General features: G+C 44.1%; 1 protein-coding gene across 1 annotated transcript; it reads left to right on the top strand.

Moving 5' to 3' along the window:
• Positions 1 to 253: 253 nt before the first annotated feature.
• Positions 254 to 17,278, top strand: LOC147901607 (uncharacterized). Its single transcript, XM_087375295.1, has 3 exons — positions 254 to 530; positions 14,845 to 15,114; positions 15,463 to 17,278. Exons 1-3 carry the CDS (start codon positions 291 to 293, stop codon positions 17,005 to 17,007), a joined length of 2,055 nt encoding a protein of 684 aa, XP_087231421.1. The 5' UTR covers positions 254 to 290; the 3' UTR covers positions 17,008 to 17,278.
• Positions 17,279 to 22,244: the final 4,966 nt, after the last annotated feature.

Here is a 22,244-nt window from a genome sequence, read left to right as displayed (position 1 = left end):
GCGGGCCTAGCAAGGGAAAGGCGTTGCTCCAATCATGCATTCAACCTTTGCACATCTCAGTGAAGGTACAAAATAGCAAGAAAAGGTGAGTAAGGTTTTGGTGTTCGGAAGGCACAGAGAGGAGAGCAGGGGCATATCCAAAGGATGATGTCTAGAGGCTTCACTTAACCCAAAGGTTAACCCATCTAAACCATGGTTAGTATGAGGCTATAAATCTGAGCTTTGCGACGAACGCCGTAGCCAAAAGCTTGAAGAACGCCATAGCCAAAAAGCTTCAACACGCCATCGCCATGGATCTTCTCAGCAACAAAGACGTCCCCGATGATGAGCCCTTCTTCCATCTCTCCGCTTCCTCTGCTCCTCTCTCCACTTCCATTAATCCTCGCAGAGCCGTTGACAGAACAGGATTTGATTTTCGTGGCGATGACCGAAGCGACCTCACCTCCTTGCGATCGAACAACCCCTGGCTGGACGAAGGCTCCATCAATAGACGCCATCGTTCTTCGTCCTCTTCGGGCTTTGGATCTACTGTAAGTCTCGCTTTTGCGACAGGGAATTTGAAGTCGCGTCCACGTCTCTGCTGAAGAAATTCAGCCGAGAAGCTGGTATGGGATCGCGAATTTACTTGGGCGAAAAGGCATTTGTGTCCGGTTACGTGATTAACACGCTGTGTGTTTCCCACAACCATTTCTGGAGAATCGAGCACTGTTTGAGGAGCGAAAGATTTCTTTTTGTACAGGTTTAATAATTATTGTTGCAATTTGTCCATCAGCTGTTCTAAGGGGAGCACTAGAAAGAAATCATCCAATCCTATCAATGTCGAACAAGTTTCGGTCTGTTGGAATTGTGAGCTTCTCTTTCGGACGCTTTTAGTCCTGTTAGAAATTTCGTTCTTTAGTCATTATTATGAGGTGCGCTATAGATAGGGTCTCATAGCATCCAGGTGTCTTATTTTTCCCGCTATGTTCCGATTCCTCGATAATTTTCTAATGAGCCACGCATTTAAGATAAATTGGGATTCTCTAGCAGTTCAGACAGAAGACTGGCTGACTCACGTCGATCCTTGAGTGATGGAATTAGGTTCCACGCGGTCTGTCGGGCATTTTAAGGCTTGGCGTGATTCAGTTTTGGCTTAATAGTCGCGAGTCTAAACTAGGCGACTACGAATGTATTGATGTCGAGCAGTATAGTATGATATGAACAAGCATAATCCAATGATGCTGCTGGTTTAATTGGACAAATAACTTAGGCTTTGCGTATTCAGTCTCTTCCCCAATTTTGTTATGTTTTGTCCTGCTTGCAATTTCCATGATGAATGTAGACACCAATGAATGGGGAGCAACCTACTAAAGGGAAGAGAATCAAAGGTTTCCTCGTCCCGTGTGTTACTTTAGCCTTTAAATGGAGCAGCGTCTTGGTTTTTCATGCCACATGACACCAGCGAAAATAGGCCGGTGAATAAAATCCAAGATAAACAATTCGAGACTGTAAAAATACTTCGTATCTTGCTTCCCAAACTCCTCCTGGATGGAATACTAATAAGTGGCTCTTCTATTTTATAACCTTTTGGGTGTCTAATACGAGTCTAATTGGTTGTGATGTGTTAAATCCATCTGCAACAATTAGTTTGGTGAATCTGGGTAAACAAGGTAGTCCTGGGTAGCTTGCTTACTTTAATGACACCGCTCAGTGAAGGTTTTGTTTGAAGGCTCAGATGGTGAAGTTTTGGTAGTAGTTGGTTAATAGCATGCTGGTTGAATGATTTAGACAGTGCGTCCAACTAAGGCTCTTAAACTGTACAAGAAATACCTCATAGCCGATGTATAAGAGGGTACCCATAGATGGGTTCAAACTTAGCCGTTGCTTTTGAAATGATAAAAGATGAGGATCATTGAGTTGGAATTCTGTTCATCCCCTGTCTCTACCATAGGGAGTGAGGGCTGTTATTGCGGTTGTGCCACCCAAGGATGGTAGTTTCTTCTCTTCTCTCCCTGGTTTTATGCTAGGAATTGCGAGGGGGGGGGAGGGGGGGGGGGGTTTGCCAAGGAATAAGAAGGGCCTCAATGCAGGGGCTGGAAGTAGAACCTGGAGGACTGCTAACTGACCAGCTGAAGGTCGGGCCAATCGACCAGCCAACCAGGCCAGTCAGCCTGTCCAAACAGCCGAGCAGCAGGCACCCCCCCAGCCTCTAAACCATTCTTGTAATCGGATTACTTCCAGTGAATAAACCAGAATTCCAGCACATTTTTCCCTGCGTATTTCTGTTCTCTCCCTTCGCATCATTTCCGCTGCATATTGTGACATGGTATCAGAGCCCTGAGGCTGTGTGAAGCTTGGCCTCTGTGCTTCTTTGGATGCAGCCAAGATTTGAGGCTATGTGAGGTGTGTGACCCCTTGCAATGGGACCTTTATACAGGGGCTGGATGCCCCCCCAAACAGACCGACCCTCTTGAGATTGATTGATCAGTCTGTCACTCAACCACTCACTGGGCCGTTTCTGCTCATCAACTTGGCTCTGGACTTAAGGCCTTGTTGTAGGCATATTTTGCTGGGTTCTTCCTCAGCCCTTCTATAGCCTCTAGGCCTTGCAACAGCCAGTTAAGTCCTAGACTGCTCCAGCGGTTGTACTTACTGTTCTGCCTTCATTACTTTGACCCCATTCATGGGCTCTAGGCTGGGCTGCATGCAGCCCATGTGCTGGGCCCTTACATACTTCTTCTCTATCTCAGCCCTCCATACTGACCTTGGTGGCGTCACATGATCACAACCACCGTGTGGTGTAATGCAGAGATTGAACAATAAAATTGCTAAAATTTATACAATTACTGGGATTTTTTATTTAACTGAGAATTTTATTGGTTTTCACTTGGCTACCGTGCGCCATGGCATTCAATATGCTTACTTCGGATGTAATAATGGTGGAAATCGGCCACTTTGCTGGCACTACCAGTATGACTATTCATTGATCACATGCATGACTTCTAACTATTCCCCCTACCAGAACCAGCGAGTGAGAACTAGTTTGTGGCTTCCTTTGTCCAACGCATCATCAATGCGTGGAGTCGGAAACCTGTTCGTGACAATCATCTTGTTGAGATTGAAACTGCACTATGTTGTGTTTTTAGAGGATGAGTTTAGGAATGTTCCTGGATTCATCCAGGTATATGCTTTTGCCTAGTTTGCGGACATGCAAATTTTACCTTGTGAAGTTTTCGTCCAAGCTGTGGCTTGCTGGTATGCGATAATTATTTCTATCTTAAATGGTGCGTTGCCCTATCAGCTAGATCTAGATGCTCGTTTGGGAGAGACTAAAATGAAATCGTTTAGACTTCACAAGCAGTTGTAGCTTGAATGAAGAGATTTGGACTACTTTATTAGCCTTCTCCTTTAGTGCTAGCCTTCGTCATGGCTGAGTTTGCCCTTCACCTCCGGAGTGCCGATAGAAACTCAGTATAAAGACTTTGTATAAATGGATGCTCAAGTATGTGTGGGTGTGTGGATTTGTATGTGTGAGAGCATATTTTTATAATATGGTCTACACCCACTATTGGGTGCTGATGACGTCATAGTGGGTATGTCATAGTAGCTAGTCCCTGCTATGTGTGATGGAGTTTATGGTTTTCAATCTTATGAGTGACTATCGTGAGATTGAAGCTGCACTATGTTGTGTTTTTAGAGAATGAGTTTAGGAATGTTCCTGGATTCATCTAGGTATATGCTTCTGCCGTATTAGTTTTCGTCCAAGTTGTGGCCTGCTGGTATTGTGATAATTCTTTCTATCTTAAATGGTGCGTTGCCCTATCAGCTAGATTTAGATGCTTGTTTGGGAGAGACTAAAATGAAATCGTTTAGACTTCACAAGCAGTAGCTTGAATGAAGAGATTTGGACTACTTTTTTATTAGCCTTCTCCTTTAGTGCTAGCCTTCGTCATGGCTGAATTTGCCCTTCACCTCTGGAGTGCCGACAGAAACTCAGTACGAAGACTTTGTATAAATGGATGCTCAAGTATGTGTGGGTGTGTGGATTTGTATGTGTGAGAGCATATTTTTATACTATGGTCTACACCCATTGTTGGCGTTGATGACGTCAGTGGGGATGTCATAGTAGTTAGTCCCTGCTATGCGTGGTGGAGTTTATGGTTTTCAATCTTATGAGTGACTATCGTGAGATTGAAACTTCACTATGTTGTGTTTTTTGAGGATGAGTTTAGGAATGTTCCCGGATTCATCTAGGTATATATCATCTTGTTGAGGGCTCTTTAGTCAACACACATACGATAGGACCCATCTTGCTTTTGTACGAACAGCACAGGTGAGCAAAAAGAAGAACTAGGTTGGATATGGAGAGAAAATCTTGTACTTGCACCATGATCTTCTCTGTCTGAGCTGCACTCATCTGCCGATTAGGAGACTCTCTTTGGAATGAGCTCGATGACATGTCCTCGGGCCGTTCTAGAGGTAAGTCTCCTGGGAATGAGTCTGGAAAATAATCTTTAGAAGCATCTAAGAACTGAATTTTTTTCTTGATCTAGAGGATCCAGCTGAACTTTCGGTTCATTCGCTTTTTCTTTATTTTTTTTTGCCGAAAAAACAGTGCTAATTATATTACTTCGAGAACAAGATACAAGAGGTCAGCTTATAGCTGACGGGCTGCGTTCACAAACCGGACGCAGCCCTAAAAGGTAGCATAATAAATCATACTCTCACGGAGGGATATGCTGAGTGTGAATGAACAGCCATCGGGGTGGTGAGTAGTGCCACCGAAGGCCCTGCGTAGTCTGCTCGAAGAAGAGGCCCTGTGTGTCCCAAGCCCGGAGGAAGCGTCTCCGCTTCTCCTGACCAGCCCGGGAGTCTCCTTGAATCTGGTCCCACTGGCCTCTGAGGGTATGAATAATCTCACTCCAAATCTCCGCCATGATCTGGGCAGTCGATAAGGAGGTGCCACCGAGGATCTGCGCGCAGCGCGAGGTCCAGATGTGCCATCATGTAATGCTGCTGATAATCTCCCAGAGTGGCTGCCTCTCCCGAACTCCTGTATCAGCCTCTGCTAGGTGCTGTGGGATACCCTCGAGCGGCCCCCACGTCCCCTGTGTGATAAGGAAAGTGGGGTCCTGCTGGCATGCCTCGAATAAGTGATGAAGACCAGGTGCGGTGCTGCACCAACAGAACGCGCCCCAAGTGATCAATCCTAGCTCTGGTGCTGCGCGAGTAAGAAGCCCGAAAGATTCGCTTTTTCTTTAACATTTGATTTTCCAATAGAAACATTGGATACAACAGTAATAGATTCTCCTTTTCCCATAGCAACATATGCAATGATCTCTTCCACTGTGATTGAAAATGTCATCAACCATTGCTTGCTGTAGAGAATAGAGATGCACCTCTTTCCGATCAAACCAAGCGTCCCCAAAACGACATCGTATTGTTCCAAAGGTGAAACCGAAAAATCTTCGTGATCGAGATAATCTTGAATATGGATCCTAAGCTTTCCAATGAGAGGTGTCACAGTATCATGTGCACGGATTGTATCTGACGTGTGCTTAGGCGCACAAGACTAGCTTCGATAGCCGGGGGAGGCTGATGGCTAGGCATGCGATTCTCAGGTTGGGTTGCAACGGCAACATACGAGTTAGGGTTCCAGCTATTTTTAGTGGCACTGGGCCAGAGCCTATATGAGGGGCCCAAGGGTTCAGTTTTCATTCACGCAAGTCAGAGAAATCTAGCTCTTCCTTGCTGGTTTGGATCGTGGATCATGTTGCAGACGCGCACCTGCTTTCTAGCGTAGCTCGGATTCCCAGCGCAGTCCTGAGGCCTTATGGGTGCCAATGGTGGTATGGATGCCAGGAGGTTGTGGACTGGTTGGATCAGATGTTCATGCCAACAGCCCAGCCCGTGGCTCGAGGGGATTCTCGGATTCTACGGGTCCATGCCCAGCCCATGGCTCAAGGGGATGCTCAGATTCTACGGGTCGTGGACCCGTGAGCATCATGGTTGGGTGGTGAGCATGCCTGCGCCTCTCTTTATGGTTATATGATCGTTGGTTTGTGCTTGTGTGCAGGTATGGATTTCCAAGAGCGATTGTGGTCGTGTCGTTGGTATCAGGGCCACTCTTGGATGGTGAATTTTTGGAGGTGATTTAGATTCTTGTTTTGATCTTCCGGGTAAGTGCAGATTTCGTTTTGGCATTGGATGGCTGGAAAAGCAACTGGTTCGTCAGCAGGTAGGGATGTTGAGATTTCCATGTGAGGGAGGATGAGTTCGGGTTGGATTGGTGCCTGTTAGGGAGGTAGGATATCGATTCGTTGGAGAGGAAGGAGTGAAATCGAGGAAGGATGGCATGGCTGGAAGTCATTTTTACCTGGTGAGGGGTGCATTTTGAGTGGGTGAAGCTTAGGGTCGAGTTTTGAGTTGGAAAGCTCAGGGATGCACTTGCATGCAGGCATCGACCCTGAGAGAGAGGGAAATCTCCGTCAGATTGAGGAGAGATGGCCACAAATCAACTTTGCCTTCGCCAAGCAAACCCTAAAAGCAAGCATCTACTTGGGACAAAAGCCCATGAATTCTTTGTCCAACAGGGGCATTCTTTGTTCGTTGGCAGTCCTCTCTCTTGATTCGCAAGTGCTATAGCGCCGCCTAGATTCCAGATTCGGGCTTGCATCATTCCTTCCTGCCTCCTACCACCCTACCGCCCCTATATCGCTATCCTTTCCTACTTGATCGCTGTTGTTAGCCGTACGGATTGCACACCTGGCTGCTGGTCTTGGATTCGGGACAGTTCACAGCCTGGTTCGTCAGCAGGGCTTGGGGATTCGTGCATGGCATCTCTGTTGCCAAAGATTCGAACAGTTTCTCTGTCGCTGAGCAGCCTACCTTCAGTCATGCGCTAGATCAGTTCTCTCCAATCGAAATCTGTGCCAGGTCTTGCAGTTTACAGATTCGTTTGGGTATTCCTTCTTCCATGGCTGATGCAAGTAACCCCCCTAACTCCAACCAGCCCTCCCCTATGTCTGAACGGGATCTGGAAGGGGACAACTATGATGTTTATGAGGACTTCAACCAATCCCTCATGGGAATGGATGAAAAGTTTGTGCTCCTAAATTCGAACCATGACCAGATGTTCCAGCATATTATTGCCATGCAGTCCCAGCTTCAAACCTTGACCCACATGAATGTGATGGCTTCTGTTCTCGGACCCAATATACCCCAGAGCAATGCTCAGGGGAACAGAAGGATCGGAAGAAAGAAGCTGTGGATACCTTGCTGCATAAATGGCAGGTCCACTTCAATTTTCACCCCTACCCACAGGACAAGCGCATACAGTTAGCAGTTGGTTATCTAACCGGGAAGGCTCGACTCTGGTGGAAGGAATTGAGGCCTCAGCCATCCACCTGGGAAGAGTTCAAAGAAGCCTTTAGAACCGAGTTTCTAAAAAAGGAAGATGATTATGACATCGTGGCCAATTTTAAGGCCTTGGATATGACCAAACAGAGCCTCACTTTGGAAACTTATCTCCATAAAGTCCATGACCTTTAGACCTCGACCAAGAAGTTGTCAACACCCGAGACTCGGGCGAAGAACAAGAGAAAGTTATTCAATGCAACTACTAGCACCGGAGAAGTAAGATCTTGTGATCCTCTTTCTCAGAAGAAGCATAAATCCGCCAAGGGAAGCAAGGAGTGCTTCCTCCGTTCGCTTCGGCTTTGGAAGGAAGGGCGATGCTTCATTTGTGAGGAGCGTGGGCATACTCGGGTTGATTGCACGAAGAGACCTAGGGCCTCACAAGGACCTACTCCAAAGCTCAAAGGACCTCCTACGAAGTCAAAGACAGCTGCTCACACTACTTTGAGAGGTATTTGTGTCAAGATCTCTACGGGGCTTATTTTGAGATCGAAGGGACATAGATTCACATTCTTTTTGACCTATGTAGTTCTCACAACTTTGTTAATCACAAACTTGTGTAGAAGCTACAGCTGAGTACGATGCCAAGTGATCACACCTACGAGGTGCAGCTTCCAGTGGGAAGCAATTTTGGGATCGCAAGGTGGATCGACTTCCCGTCCGGATTCAAGCCTACGAGGATATTTTGGAGTGTTATGTTATGCACTTAGATCAGGTAGACTTGTTGGACATTGAATGGTTTAAAACCCATCATGTCCAATTTGATTGGGAAGCTCATACCTCTTTTGTATGGGGACACCCGACTTTTGATACAGTGTGATGATATACATCCCTCCGAGGGACCTCTTATAAATGCGATTGAAGTTCGAAATATATTACAAACAACTTCTTATGATGTGTTTCAATGTGTTTTGATTCCATTTTCTTCATTTGGATTTTCGTGATGTATTTCCGGATCAACTGTCGCTTCGCTTGCCTCCAGAACGGGTAGTAGACCATTGAATAGATTTGGTCCCTGGGTCTCAGCCTATAAGTATACCACCTTATAAGATGAGCCAGTTAGAAGAGGACGAGTTAGCTCGACAACTTCAAGAATACTTGAAGTTGGGCTATATACGCCTGAGCAAATCACCCTCAGGTGGTCCCGTTTTTCTGAGAAAGAAGAAGGATGGAACCTGGAGAATGTGTGTGGATTATAAAAGACTGAATAAAATCACGGTTAAGATTAAGTATCCTCTCCCTCGTGCTAGACATATATTTATGTTAAACATATAGAAATTGGACTAGGTATGGTCATTATGAGTTCTTGGTATTACCTTTTGGATTGACCAATGTTCCCACGACCTTTCAACAGATCATGAATGACTTGTTTCGAGAGTTCTTGGGCAAGTTTGTTGTCGTGTTCTTGGATGATATCTTAGTTTACAGCAAGACTTTAGAGGATCATATTGGTCATCTTAGGATTATCTTAATTTTATTAAGACAGAAAAAGCTATATGCTAATATTAGTAAATGTGATCTCTTCATGAAATAGATTATTTACTTAGGACACAAGATTACTCGTGAAGGTTTTAGCATTGATGAAGATCGTATTCAAAAGGTTTTGACTTGGCCTATACCTCAGACAGTGAAACAACTTCATTCTTTCCTAGGATTTATTTTCTTTTTGAGAAAATCGGTTCGTGATTATTTCAAAATCATGGTCCCCTTGACCACCGTATTGAAAGGGCGTGGCCGTAGGTCTACACAACCTATTACTTGGAATGAAGAGTTGAATAAGGCTTTCGATACTTTGAAAAATTGTATCAAGAGTCCGCCAATTCTAGCATTGCTCGATCCTACCCGGCCTTATGTGATGAAGGCCTATGCGAGTGACTATGCCATCGGGGCAGCATTATTCCAAGAGGGCCGACTTGTTGCTTTTGAGAGTAAAAAGCTCGATGATACTCAATATCGTTGGCCTACCATGGAAAAGGAGCTTTATGCAGTTGTATATGCTCTCAAGGTTTGGAGGCGTTACTTGTATGATTCTAGATTTGTCGTGTTGAGTGATCATCAGTCGATCCTATATGTGTGTGATGGGGATGATTTGAGGGGCAGGAAGGGTCAGTGGGCTGAGTTGATGTAGGGTTTTGATTTTGAGATTCAGTATAGGAAAGGTTCTTTGAATAGTGTTGATGATGCCCTAAGTCGGATTAAAATGGTGAATGCTTTGTTATTTACCGAGATATCCTCTGACCTATTTCAAACCTTAAGAGTGCTTTGAGCGACTGATAATCATTTCAGTCATTATTGGGAAAAGGTCCAGGATGGTACCGGTATGATCGACCAAGACTTAGGGATTGTGCCACCTATGGTTCAGGCGGCGGGTGGTCAGTGGATGATTCGGAATGGCTTGCTGTTCCGAAATGAAAAATCTATGTATCAGATGTGTCAGATCTTTATCAGGATTCTTCAGGATTGACATGACGCCTCTAGTGCGGGACATCCTGAAGTACATAGGACTCTATCTCTTGTGAAACATAGTTTTTACTGGCCTAAGATGAGAGAATTTGTTCGGGACTATGTGGTAGGTTGCTGTACTTGTTAAGTGACCAAGGCAGAACGCCTTAAAAGCGCAGGGTTGCTACAACCCTTGGACATTCCTAGTAATAAATGGGAATGGATTTTATTACGGGTTTGCCACGAACGCATAAGGGTCATGACTCCATCTGGGTTATTGTGAACCACTTGATGAAGATGGCAGGATTTATACCTAACTAGATCCACAGTCACAGCGTCTCAGTTGGCTCACCAGTTTGTTGACCAATTGTTTTGTCTGTATGGGTTACCGTCTGACATAGTGAGTGATAGGGACTCTAAGTTTACGAGTGAATTCTTGACGCTTATCTTTGATAAGTTGGATACCACTCTTAGTTTGAGTTCCTCTGAACATGCACAATTGATAGTCAGACGGAAGTTGTGAATCAACTTCTTTGTAGATTTTTGATCTTTAGAACAACAAAAAATTCTAAATTTGTATGATTGGACTTATTCTAGTCTTACAAAGGTATATGGATTTTATTACGGGTTTGCCACGAACGCATAAGGGTCATGACTCCATCTGGGTTATTGTGAACCACTTGATGAAGATGGCAGGATTTATACCTAACTAGATCCACAGTCACAGCGTCTCAGTTGGCTCACCAGTTTGTTGACCAATTGTTTTGTCTGTATGGGTTACCGTCTGACATAGTGAGTGATAGGGACTCTAAGTTTACGAGTGAATTCTTGACGCTTATCTTTGATAAGTTGGATACCACTCTTAGTTTGAGTTCCTCTGAACATGCACAATTGATAGTCAGACGGAAGTTGTGAATCAACTTCTAGAGGATATGCTTTGCGTATATGTTTCCAAGAGGCAGTCATCATGGGAATATTACTTACCCATGGTTGAGTTTGCTTAAAACAGTGCAAAGCATTCTAGTATTGGTTTTAGTCCTTTTATGCTAATGTACGGGTTTCGACCTAAATCTCCAGGCAGTTTGCAAAGGAGTCTATTAGAAGTGCCCAAGACAAGGATAGATTCTATGCTAACAGGCATCGTTCACCAAGAGAGTTCTCCATTGGAACAATGGTGTACTTGTGTATTCCCAAGGAATCCAAGAGTCTCAATACTAGACAGGTTAGGAAGTTATTCCCGAGTTACTATGGTCCATTCAAGGTTATCTGAAGAATTGGCCAAGTTGCATATGAACTAGATTTGCCTCCTAATGTAAGGATTCATCCAGTCTTTCATGTCAGCAACTGAAAGAAATGCTAGGTGTTGAGGATCAAATAGTTACCCCTCTCAGGAACTTATTGAGGTTAAAGATTTAATCTTTCTACCACACAAGCTTGAGAGTATTCTTGGCTTTCGTCAATGACAAGTTCGAATTTGGACGATCACAGAATACAAGATTAAGTGGAAGGATCGTGTTGAGGTGGACTCTACATGGGAGTTGACTAACCTTCAAAGAGAGTTTCCACACTTTCTTTTGAACTTAGGAGTGAGTTCTTAGAGGAAGGGGAGTGTGTCATGTGCACAGATTGTATCTGACGTGTGCTTAGGCGGACAGGACTAGCTTTGATAGTCGGGGGAGATTGTTGGCTAGGCAGGCGATTCTCAGGTTGGGTTGCAAGGGCAATGGACAAGTTAGGGTTCCAGCTTTTCTTAGCAGTACTTGGCTAGGCAGGCGATTCTCAGGTTGGGTTGCAAGGGCAATGGACAAGTTAGGGTTCCAGCTTTTCTTAGCAGTACTAGGCTAGAGTCTATATAAGGGGCCCAGGGGTTCAGTTTTCATTCACGCAAGTCAGGGTAGGTCTAGCTCTTCCTTGCTAGTCTGGATCGTGGATCATGTTGCGGACACGCACCTGCTTTCCAGCGTAGCCCGGATTCCCAACGCAGTCTTGAGGCCCTATGGGCGCCTTCTAGTGGTATGGGACGCCAGGAGGTTGTGGACTGGTTGGATGCAAATGTTCGTGCCAACAGCCTAGCGTGTGGCTCAAGGGGATGCTCAAATTCTACAGGTCTAGACCCATGAGCATCATGGTTGGGTGGAGAGCATGCCTGCGCCTCTCTTTATGGTTCTATGATGGTTGGCTTGTCCTTGTTTATGCTAGGAGCGATCGTGGTCATGACTTGTGCCACACAGGTGTTGAGTGTCCCCAGAAAATTTGCCGGGCATCAAGAGACTACGCTAGCTTTTCCGTCTTGATCCCTAACCGCATTGCTAGGTCATGAGTCACATGCACCCCTGCACTTGGGTGCAACGTGACAACTAGCTATATCGACAAGTGCTAGTAGATTCCTAATCTAGGTGATTTTGTTGTATGCTGTGACCCCATTGTGAGCCCTAGTTTAGGTACGAGCTACTTAGGTTAGTCTCTCAAGACTTAGATCAATCCTTGTTCATTGGTACCCATTGGAGAACTTAGTAGGTTAGTGTTTCATCTTAGGGTTTAGCTCTTCCAGTGCCTCAAGCCCACATGGGGAAGCATAGCCAGATCTTGTCCATTTCTTCCACACGGTGGTTCTTTTTGGATGGCTTCTTGGTTTCTTGTCCTTGTTGTTTCTTTCGACTGTGCACAGTGATCTAATTGAGGGTGTGGGCAGCATTGGACTTGGTCTTGGTTGAGCTGTTTCTCAAGACTTCATGCGTCAAGCTCTCAGTATCGAAGGGTCATCATCAGACTTGCATTCCGTGCTCTCTAAAGGAGTGTCGTTTGTATTTCACAGTTCTCCAGTATAAAGCAAATTCTTCAGTGGGTACAGGGACCCAATCTGGTGTCGTCTACATTTCTCTAAGTCCAAACTCTCTCGTCCTCTCTGTGGTGTATACGCATACGCCTAGCAATATGGTTTAAAGGTCTCGCTGCGGTTACACGATCATTAACCGTCGCATGTTATAATGAGATATAAAGCTACCAATTGCTCCAATATCGAACAAAATCAAAACTTTTTGATCTCTTACCTTGCCCCATGAGAGACAACATTCTCTAAAGTTTGGATCGGCCACTCTCCCTAGTACATTAGGGACCGCTCCCACCAAAGTCTCTCGTGGTTCTTTTGGCTTTTTCTGGTCCTTTGCGTTCTGAGATCTTTCGGGAGAGTCGGCTGTCAAGTGTACTTCTGTCCCGCATCCAAAACACTTTCCCTCCTTTTGAAAGGTCTCGATCTGTTTTGGCGTGAATTTAGGCTTGCCTTTCTTTATAAGGCTTTGTTTTACCCCTTGGCTTTTGTGGCTGAGACTCCTCCTTGGTAGCATGGAAGACTTTCTTCCTGGTCCTCTTGGTACCGTGCTCTTCTTTTCTGAGCCTCCCTTCTTTGCTTTCTCGAAGGGTGATCTTTGGTATGCAAGAGAACACCGAGTGCAGCTGAATGCATAACATCCTGAATCTCGGTATGAGACAAGGTGTTTACATAAGCTTGTACCTTAGGTGGAAGTCTTGCCTTGTACTTTTGAAGGTGTGACTCATCTGTAATTTCTAAAAAACTGGACACTTGCATATAGGAATCCCAAAATTTCTTGTTGTCAATACGCTTGTCCTCGTCCATGTGAAGGCCTTCCCATGCCATGCATACTTCTTCGGCAATAGAATACTTTGAAATCTGCCCAAGTTTTGGGAGCTTTCCTTGCAACCAAGTGCGCACTCCATCCGTCGTGTTTGTGAGATGTGAAGCTTATAGCGTTCTTCATACTTTTCAACACCAAAAGCCACATCAAATTGGCATACAAATTTTATAGCTTTGTCTGTGTTTCCAAAAGCTCCGTCGTAGGTGATAAAACGGACAGACTTACCTCCTTTAAACTCTCTCTCCTTGGGTTCTCAGTGCTTTCTTGAGCGCTTTAGGTGTGGAGAAGTCGATGAAAACTAGTATTGGAACTAGAAGTGGACAACTTTTGCTTATGTCTCTTGCTTGAGGCGTGGGCGGTCTCCATCGCTTTAACTTGGGCATGGACTCCTCCCCTTTCCTCTTGAACTGTGACCTTAGCCAAAAGCATGCATTCTAGTTCTTGGACTAATCCTTGTCCCTTATGGACATCCCCACAATGTTCTTTAACCAATGCAACGCAAAGGAAAATGAAACGTGTTCTAGTTAACCGAAGTTTAGGATCGTGACAACACCTATCTTTCTTGTTTGGGGTTTCACAGGTGGGGAGGTGACATTGATAATCGCAATAGAGGCACCATGATTGACGGACATCACTATGTTAAGTTATTTCCACATCCCATACTTTTGATGGGATCCCTCTCATACTTGCATGAAATGATGGGATCCCTCTAATTCCACCCACAAGATTGTGCTTCTAAATATTATTCTTTGTTTGCATCCTAAACATTTCAATTTTCTTAGACTATATCTTTGTTGTAGGTAGGAGTAGGGCTGTAATAGAATGAGCTCACTATATGTACTTTTGTACTTTGCAATAACAATATATGATTGTTTTGGACCACTTATACATGTTCATCCACATAAAATGATTGCATTTTTTGATAATATTAACTATTTTATTTTTGCCATGTCATATTTACACAACATATTCTGATTAATCCTTGTTTGATTTATAAAGCTTTCAATCATTGGCTAGTTTACAAACAAGCATAGAGGATAGGAAATTTTCTCAAACTAATTGATTTGGGGACAGCTAAAATACCTTTCATGTAGTTGGAGATTCCCCTATACAAGGTTTATTGTTGGGTGAATGCTGCTTTCCATGCAGGAACGATGTGCTTATCTTGATGTGACCCAGCATTCTGTGTGTTTATTGGTGCTAACTCTCATTTGCTGGTAACCAGTTCATAGGGCTGTGATGAAAATATCATACTCATACTATTGTTTGTGATAATTCATAAAACTGTTTGCTGTTACCCCATCTTGCATGTTTTAAAGTCATCTCCATTGACAATTGATTCTAAACTCTTCAGGCTTACTTGACAAAGGAAGGATCTTCCTCAAAAAAGGAACTGGATATGGACTCTTACAACTCTGCGATTGTTTCTGCTGTTGAGCGTACCATGAAAAATTATGCAGACAGCATCTTACGCGTTCTGGAGGGTATGAGTGGTCGATTATCCCAGCTGGAGTCGATCACCCAAGATTTAGAACATTCTGTGGGATCACTGAAGATTTCTGTGGATGAGTACTATGGTGAGGCTGATGGGAGATTAAGAATGCTGAATAATCGTATGATGGAGGTATTTATGCCTAAAGCTTTGTGTGAAGTGTTTTCTTGGACAGGAAATATTCACAGTTTTGCCTTTGGGAAGACATTAGACATCATACAAAGCCCCCTTCTCAACAACTGCCACCCCACTCCCCACGAAACTTGTAGCAAAATTTCAGATACACTCTTCACAATCATGTATATTCACAGTATACTTAAGGAATATAAAATGTTGGAAGCCTTTTGTGTTCAACGTTCTGTATTTTTTTTCAAATGAATCAAACCTTGTGATAATTTATGACCAATTTGGTAGTGTGTTCATTTCAAGCTTAACATTTTTTATCAGGGATCTTACATGCAATACAATTCATTCTTGCAGATGCACCGCGCTGTGCAAATTCTAAGGGATAAACAGGACATTGTTGAAGCACATGCAGAGCTAGCCAGACTGCAGTCCTCAAAAAGTGAGGCTCTTGTTGAGAACTCGAGTGCTCATGCAAAGGAGACTGTAGATTCTGCACAAACATCCAAACAAAACCAGCATCAACAACTTCCTGTGCATGTGGCTTCTAATTCAGCACAGGCAATGTATTCACCCCAGCTTCAAGTGCTGTCTCATCAACAAGAAGCCATAGCATCAAATGAGTCAGTTGTGCAGCTACAGCCTCCTCCTTCATCCCCCTCCTTTAAACCACCACAACAATACTTTCCTGCACAAGTGCTGCAGCAAACTCAGTCTGGAGGGCAGCAGCCTCTGCAATCTCAGCTACAGATACAGCAGTCATTGCCACAACCCCTACTGGCTCAGACACAGCACATGCAGACACAAATGACTCTGCAACAGCAAGCACAGGGGCTGCAGTCACTGCCAGCTCAGGGATCGCAGCAAGCTCTGCCACCTCAGACACAGCATATGCAGACACAGATTATTATGCAAAAGCAAGCACAAGGGCTGCCAGCACAGGGACCCATGCAGCAGCAACCTCTGCCACCTCAGCAACACACACAGCATATGCAGACACAGATGAGCATCCAGCAGCAAGCACAAGGGCTGCCACAGCAGCATCAACTGCAACAGGCACAACTACAGCTGCAACAACAGGCACAACTACAGATGTTGCCACAACAAATTCCTAACACATCGCAACCACAATTGGATCAGGCACAATTTCAAGGTGTGCCACAGCAAATGCAGATGCAGCAATCAATACAACAGCAGGCACCAGGCCAGCAACAAGCACCATCTACCCAACTCATAACAGCACAGCAGGCCATGCCTGCACAGACTTCCATGCAGCCACCGCAAGTGCAGCAAACTTCTAATCCTCATTTGCAGGTGCAGCAGGGTCCCTTTCAGCAGTATGACCATCAAAATGAAAGGCAAACTTATTCGCCCAATCCTCCAGGTGCTTTTCTGCAAGCACCTTTTGCTCAAGGTGGATATGCGGCTGATTCTTCATATGGCCATGCTAATTTGGGTTCTTCTCAGCAGCAACTTTCCTCGGTCCCTCAACGCCATAGTCAGTTGCTACCCCAGAACTACAGTTCTCATCAAAGAATCAATCCATCTGCTGCTCCATCATCAGCCACTCAACTACCATATGAGGCTAGTGCAGTTGGTAATTACAGTGGGCCCCTCAGCTGGCATGGACAGAACCCCTTGGCCATATCCAGAGCGAACCCCCCCCGTTTGCCAGCAGCACAACCTATACATGGTGAACCTGGAAATCTAAGAAATAATTATTCACCGCTTGATAAGGTGATTGAGGAGGTTGTTGCAATGGGTTTTTCCAGAGACCGAGTGCAGACCATTATCAAGAGGCTTACAGAAAAAGGCCAGTCTGTTGATATGAACGTTGTTCTGGATACATTAATGAATGGAGCTAGGGAGAGCCAGCCTCAAACAGGTTGGCAAGGAAGATAGCCTGTGTATATACGACAGTATTTTCTTTAGATTCCTACATGTAGTTGTGATAATTTTTGTTTTTTAGAGGGTGGGTTTTAAGCCCTTACTCAGAAACCTATCCACAGAAACAGATCAGAACAGAAGTATCTGGAAAGTAATTGGAAAATAAGTGTTATTTTAATGGTATTTATTTGTCGTTAACACAGAGTAGAAGCTCCACAGATTTTGGCCCATGCTTGGGTTGTAATAAAGTGACGATGTTTTAATGAATGTTCACTGCTTCTCTTGTTGCGCTTTGCCAGCTATTATTCCTTATGTTATTCTGCTTTTAATTTGTTGAGATCCTGATGTTGTATAAGACTTAAGTTTTATGCTAGCTATCTATTTCACCTTCAGAGTCTCCTTTCAGAATCAGTTATAACTTGAACATCTGCTTTAATTTGGATTTACGATGACATGTGCTGGTTAGTCCGTCCTTCAAGCATAGGCTTATCTAGCCCGTGAAGAGTTGCTGCACTCTAGGTTGCTCACACAAAGGCTACACCTACATTTCCATGGGCTTGGTTCATCCGACATGTTTCAAGTGGCCTGAATGAGGAAGAGTTACACATAAACCAATGCCTATATACAGGAGAGAAGTAAAACTAAAAATTCAAAAGAAGTCACGCTGCAGACACAGAGGCTACACCTACATTTCCATTTTGTAAATGTAGAAGCAGGCCTTTATACAGTGAACTAAAAATTCAAAAGCAGTCACGTGGTAGGTTAAAATGAAATAAAAACCCAGAGGCCAAAGTCGAGGAAACTCGGCGAGGAATGGGTGCTAATTATTCGGTCAGATTTAGAGCTCTTCAAAACTCGTCAGCAAACATAATACCTTGCTAAGGTAAACAAAAGTGTCAACTGGAACCCCTACCGAGCTTTCATACTCAAGTTCCAAAATGCTCCTATGTGACATGGTGTAAAGCACTATATTTGGACCTATTGAAGCTTCCTTAGGAGGAAGCAGAGGTGATACCTCAGATAAACAAGATGGGATGTTGTATAGTGGGAACTTACTAGAATACGATCATAGACTTTGAACAAAGAAGCCCTTTCAAACATTGACTTGGAGGAGCGTGCACAATTCTATGCTATTTTGAATTGGTGCTAGCTAGGTAAGTATGTACATTTCTATTGATGTATGTATGTATGTATGTTGCATACATGTATGCACATGCTCGCACGGGTGTGCGTGCTTACACGCTGCTGTTTGAAAATATGCTATATTTACATTTTGCCAAAGTATAGAACAAAAGGTATTGAATGGGACATGGATGTGATGCCGATACTAAATCAAAGGGAACCCATAGGCTAGTAACATTCGACACGAGAGTAGTCAATTTGACAATGCTCATGTAAACAAGCAAAGTCAAGAGAAAAGTGGCTTGGATATTGAAAGAGCTCACAAAGAATGATCAGAAATAGAAAAGGGAAGGGGCTTAGAGGTGGGGCATTGGGTCTAGTACTCCAATGCCTCATTTTAATGACATACCCACTTTGACAAAGAGAATCTCTTTTAGCTCCCATGTAGAAGCTCTCAAGAACATGTCCATGAACCCACACCTCTAGTACCGCCAGGTCATGCTTTGCATCATACACAAATAACTAGATCTAGTCTAGAACAATGGTACTATCCCAATGCCACTTGCCCATTGGTACTACCCATCCAAGTCATGAGCATGTTGGAATCTTTGATGCCTAGGCACCAATAGGTCCATCCACTCGTCTCCCCCAGAAAATGAGAAAAGACCAACTGTTGCAATGTACAAAGTGTCTTGGGTTTGTTTCAACGTAATCATTCTCCAATTGCTTTTGCAATCTTGATCCTCCAATTGCATCTGCAATCTTCATCCTTGGAACATTTGCATCTGCAACCTCGACCCTTGGAATATGTATATGAGAACCTTGTCGCTGCTCTGCATAGTGCAAATAATGGTCCCTTTTTAGAAGCTTTGGAATTGTTCCTAGCTGCCTTTGGAACCAAGCTCTCATTGAGATCCACCTAAGTTCAATTCTTGAGCCCAGCAAGGTTACCAATCCTTTGGCTTCTTACAAAGTCTTCAATTAAGTCGCCTTCACACTTTGATCCTTCTTTGTGGACTTTCCTTACGGCCCACATCTCCTTAATCATCAATGGTCTCTTACGCTTGATCAATATTGTTACCTATATGGTTTCAATATTGTTACATGTATGGTTTCATAACCCATATCTTACTCCTAGTAAGGGTTAAAGTTATCCTTCTTTGTCTACTTTCCTTTCCACAACCTATTTAACTTCCACATCTCATCCATTCTTTATAAATCCCTTCGTTTTAGCGCTCTTGAGACAATGCTAGAAGCTTGATCAGTATTGTTATGCATACGGTTCCATAACCATGCCTTGCCCCCCCCCCCCGTCTTCTGAGACATTGCTTGGAGAGCATCAGAGAGCCGATGTGTAATGGGCTTTTGGGCTCGATGCACCTTAGTACCTTTGGAGACCTTGATAAAAGTGCATGGCTGCGGATTTCTTCCTCAAGCTTAGCCATAATGACAGGAAGAAGAGGTCAAGGATGATGAATGCCTCAACTCGTAGCCAATAATGGCCTAGAGTTTGAGCCCAAAAATGCCCATCTTCTAGTGCCCCTTTTTGGTTGAGCACAAATGAGCAGAAACTGCAATAGAGCGATTGCAATGAAAATGCCTCTATTTTTTTCCCAAAAATCCATTTTTTTCTCTTTTCAGATATGTAAGATGACTAAGGGTTGAGCCTAGTAGCATAACTCGTCTATGACAGGTTGGGGATCTGCCTCTACTAGGATGTCTCAAGGTTGAGATCCTAAATTTGTGTATATTCAATGCATTTCTTCTACTCTAATGGCATTCACACACCAAGCAATGCCCCTCCTGCCAAGCATCTTTAAGAGGGATGACTTGCCATTATGTAGAAAATGCATTGGGTCTGCCAAATACGCAGGGTGAACAAAGTGGGCCAAGCAAGAACCCTTGCCCAAGTGTATGGAGGGTGGGGGGTGTGGAGGGGGGCGATTTTTCTTAATAATGCCATTTATTGTGCTGCAACTAATGGGGCTTGAACCTAGGGCATCATGGCATGTAGGTAGAAATGTTGCTGCCCAACTACTGATGACAGTGTGTATTGATCCTTGTTTGCCAAAGCGGGGGGGAGGCTTGGAAGGGTAGGGGGCTTGGTGTCTAATGGCTAGAGGATGGAGATCAAATTGAAAAGGTGTTTTTCATCCTTTTCAAGACGACTCCTTCTGTCAGCTACCTTGTTGTTTTGCATGTCACTCCTCTCCTTGAGATAAAACCTCTATCAATGTCTTTGAAAAAAAAAACTCTCAATCAATGTAACATAGCTATATTTTATATATGGAGAGCACTCTAAAGTGGCTTGTGATTGGAAAGTGGCTTATCTTTCCAATCACATAGATTCTACTCCATTTCACAGTTTGACATGCAAGAAGCCAATGTGTACTTCCAAAATGGTGACCATTATTAAAAAACTTCTATTAAGAATATGCAATGTTCTTGTCGTACTATGCTTAAGCTGCCCGTGCTCCTTGTGTTGTCTTGTGCTAAAGGTGAGCAAGCTCTGCCCTCTCCTCATCCAAGCCTTCACCCCCTTTGTCTGCGCCCAAGTAGCTTTGCTCCTTGCCCAAGCAGCGGTGCTGAATGGCATCCATCTCCTCTTTGTTTCATTCTTGTCCTTGCAGCATTTCATTTGCTTACTGCACCTCCCTGTCTTTTTCAGCTTCAATGATCGAGCTCGGAATTGCCTACACTCTGTTGTTCGTGGGTCTTGTCCTCAATTACCTCGACTCCCATGAATTTTGTTCCTTTCAGCTTGTTTTGAGCTGCCCATATCTCAGATGGTTGAGAATTCTAGGAGTCATCGTGTGCGCAACTCATAGCTTTTGTAGCAAGCTCCATTTGCCACTTTGGCAGCTACCCGCTTTTTGATTATCGACTCGCTTATTACCTTCTTTGGGACTCATGTAGCCTTCTATATCATCAGCCTATTTTCATGTCAAACCCTTTAATGCTGCCTCAGTGCATAATGTGAACAATGTTTTGGAAAGGAAAATTTTGTCATTCTGCATGTGGCTTCTTGCATGTGATCCAGTGATGAGGACCTTAGGTTATCTTTTACCGTTTAATCGTCATAGCATTGATAGCAATCAAAAAATTGGGGATCAGTTTTCATTGCAGCATAGCTGGTCCGACGTAGAAGCTTGTTCATGTAGTTTGCTTAAGCATTGGAGACTACCTTTTGCATTGATAAGCAGGAGGCATATAGCCTAATCAAACTCATCCCGACATCCACCAACACCTGGATACCAGGACCCAGGAAACCACAGAGCTCTGACACGGACGAAGGTACTTCCGCGAACCAATAAACCAATGAAAACAGTGAGCTTGAGAGATGAGAAAACAATGAACTTGAGATATATGGAGACCCTCACACTATTCGTAGTCTTGTGTATGGAGCCTTCCGTTCATCAGACTAAAATAGTCGTGTATATCAGACACTTCCAAACCAAATACTGTTATTTCAGAAGACGGTACACTTTGGAGCACATTGCTCCCCACCCTGCTATCGCTACTCCTGCAACAACAGCAAATTGCTTTGTGGACGATTACTTTTAATGCATAGGCATCATGATAGCTATTTACACCACTATTTGGAGCTCAAGGAGCATCTCCCACAATGGGAAGGTCGCAAGTCTTGTTAGCTTTGAAGAGTCTTCGTAAGCGCAAGCAGGCACTACAAGTTAACACCTCTTGTATATTTCTATTGCGACAGTAAAGTGTCGAGCTCTCTCTAACCAGAAGTGCAATGTTAACCAACCCAGACATGTGGCAAACTAGCCACTTCACTCACACACGTGCAGCCATCATCAACTCAATACAATCACCTCCACCATTCAAAACATGCAACCTGCCCCTTCCCTCCCATTCTCCTCCATCTCCTCAGCCAACCCTTGCCATCTTGCTCTCCATCCTACCGTGTCCGACTCCGAAGGCTTGATGCTCTTAATGGCCTCTCTATCCATTCATCTTTCTGCTACAAACCCAATCTCAATTTTTGTGTGTCCTATCATAGTTACACTTGCTATCGAGCCTGCCATGATCCCAAGGTCAAGCCATACCTAGAAGCTATTGGCCTAATGCCTCTGGTCAAGTATCTCCCCTGCTATTTGGACCTAAACTTG

The sequence above is a fragment of the Dipteris shenzhenensis genome, chromosome 5, assembly GCF_047967505.1.
Source record: "Dipteris shenzhenensis isolate YYH24624 ecotype China chromosome 5, Dip_SZ_1.0, whole genome shotgun sequence".
NCBI lineage: Eukaryota > Viridiplantae > Streptophyta > Polypodiopsida > Gleicheniales > Dipteridaceae > Dipteris > Dipteris shenzhenensis.
Note: the sequence above shows the minus strand (reverse complement) of the source record. Positions and strands in the feature narration are given on the sequence as shown.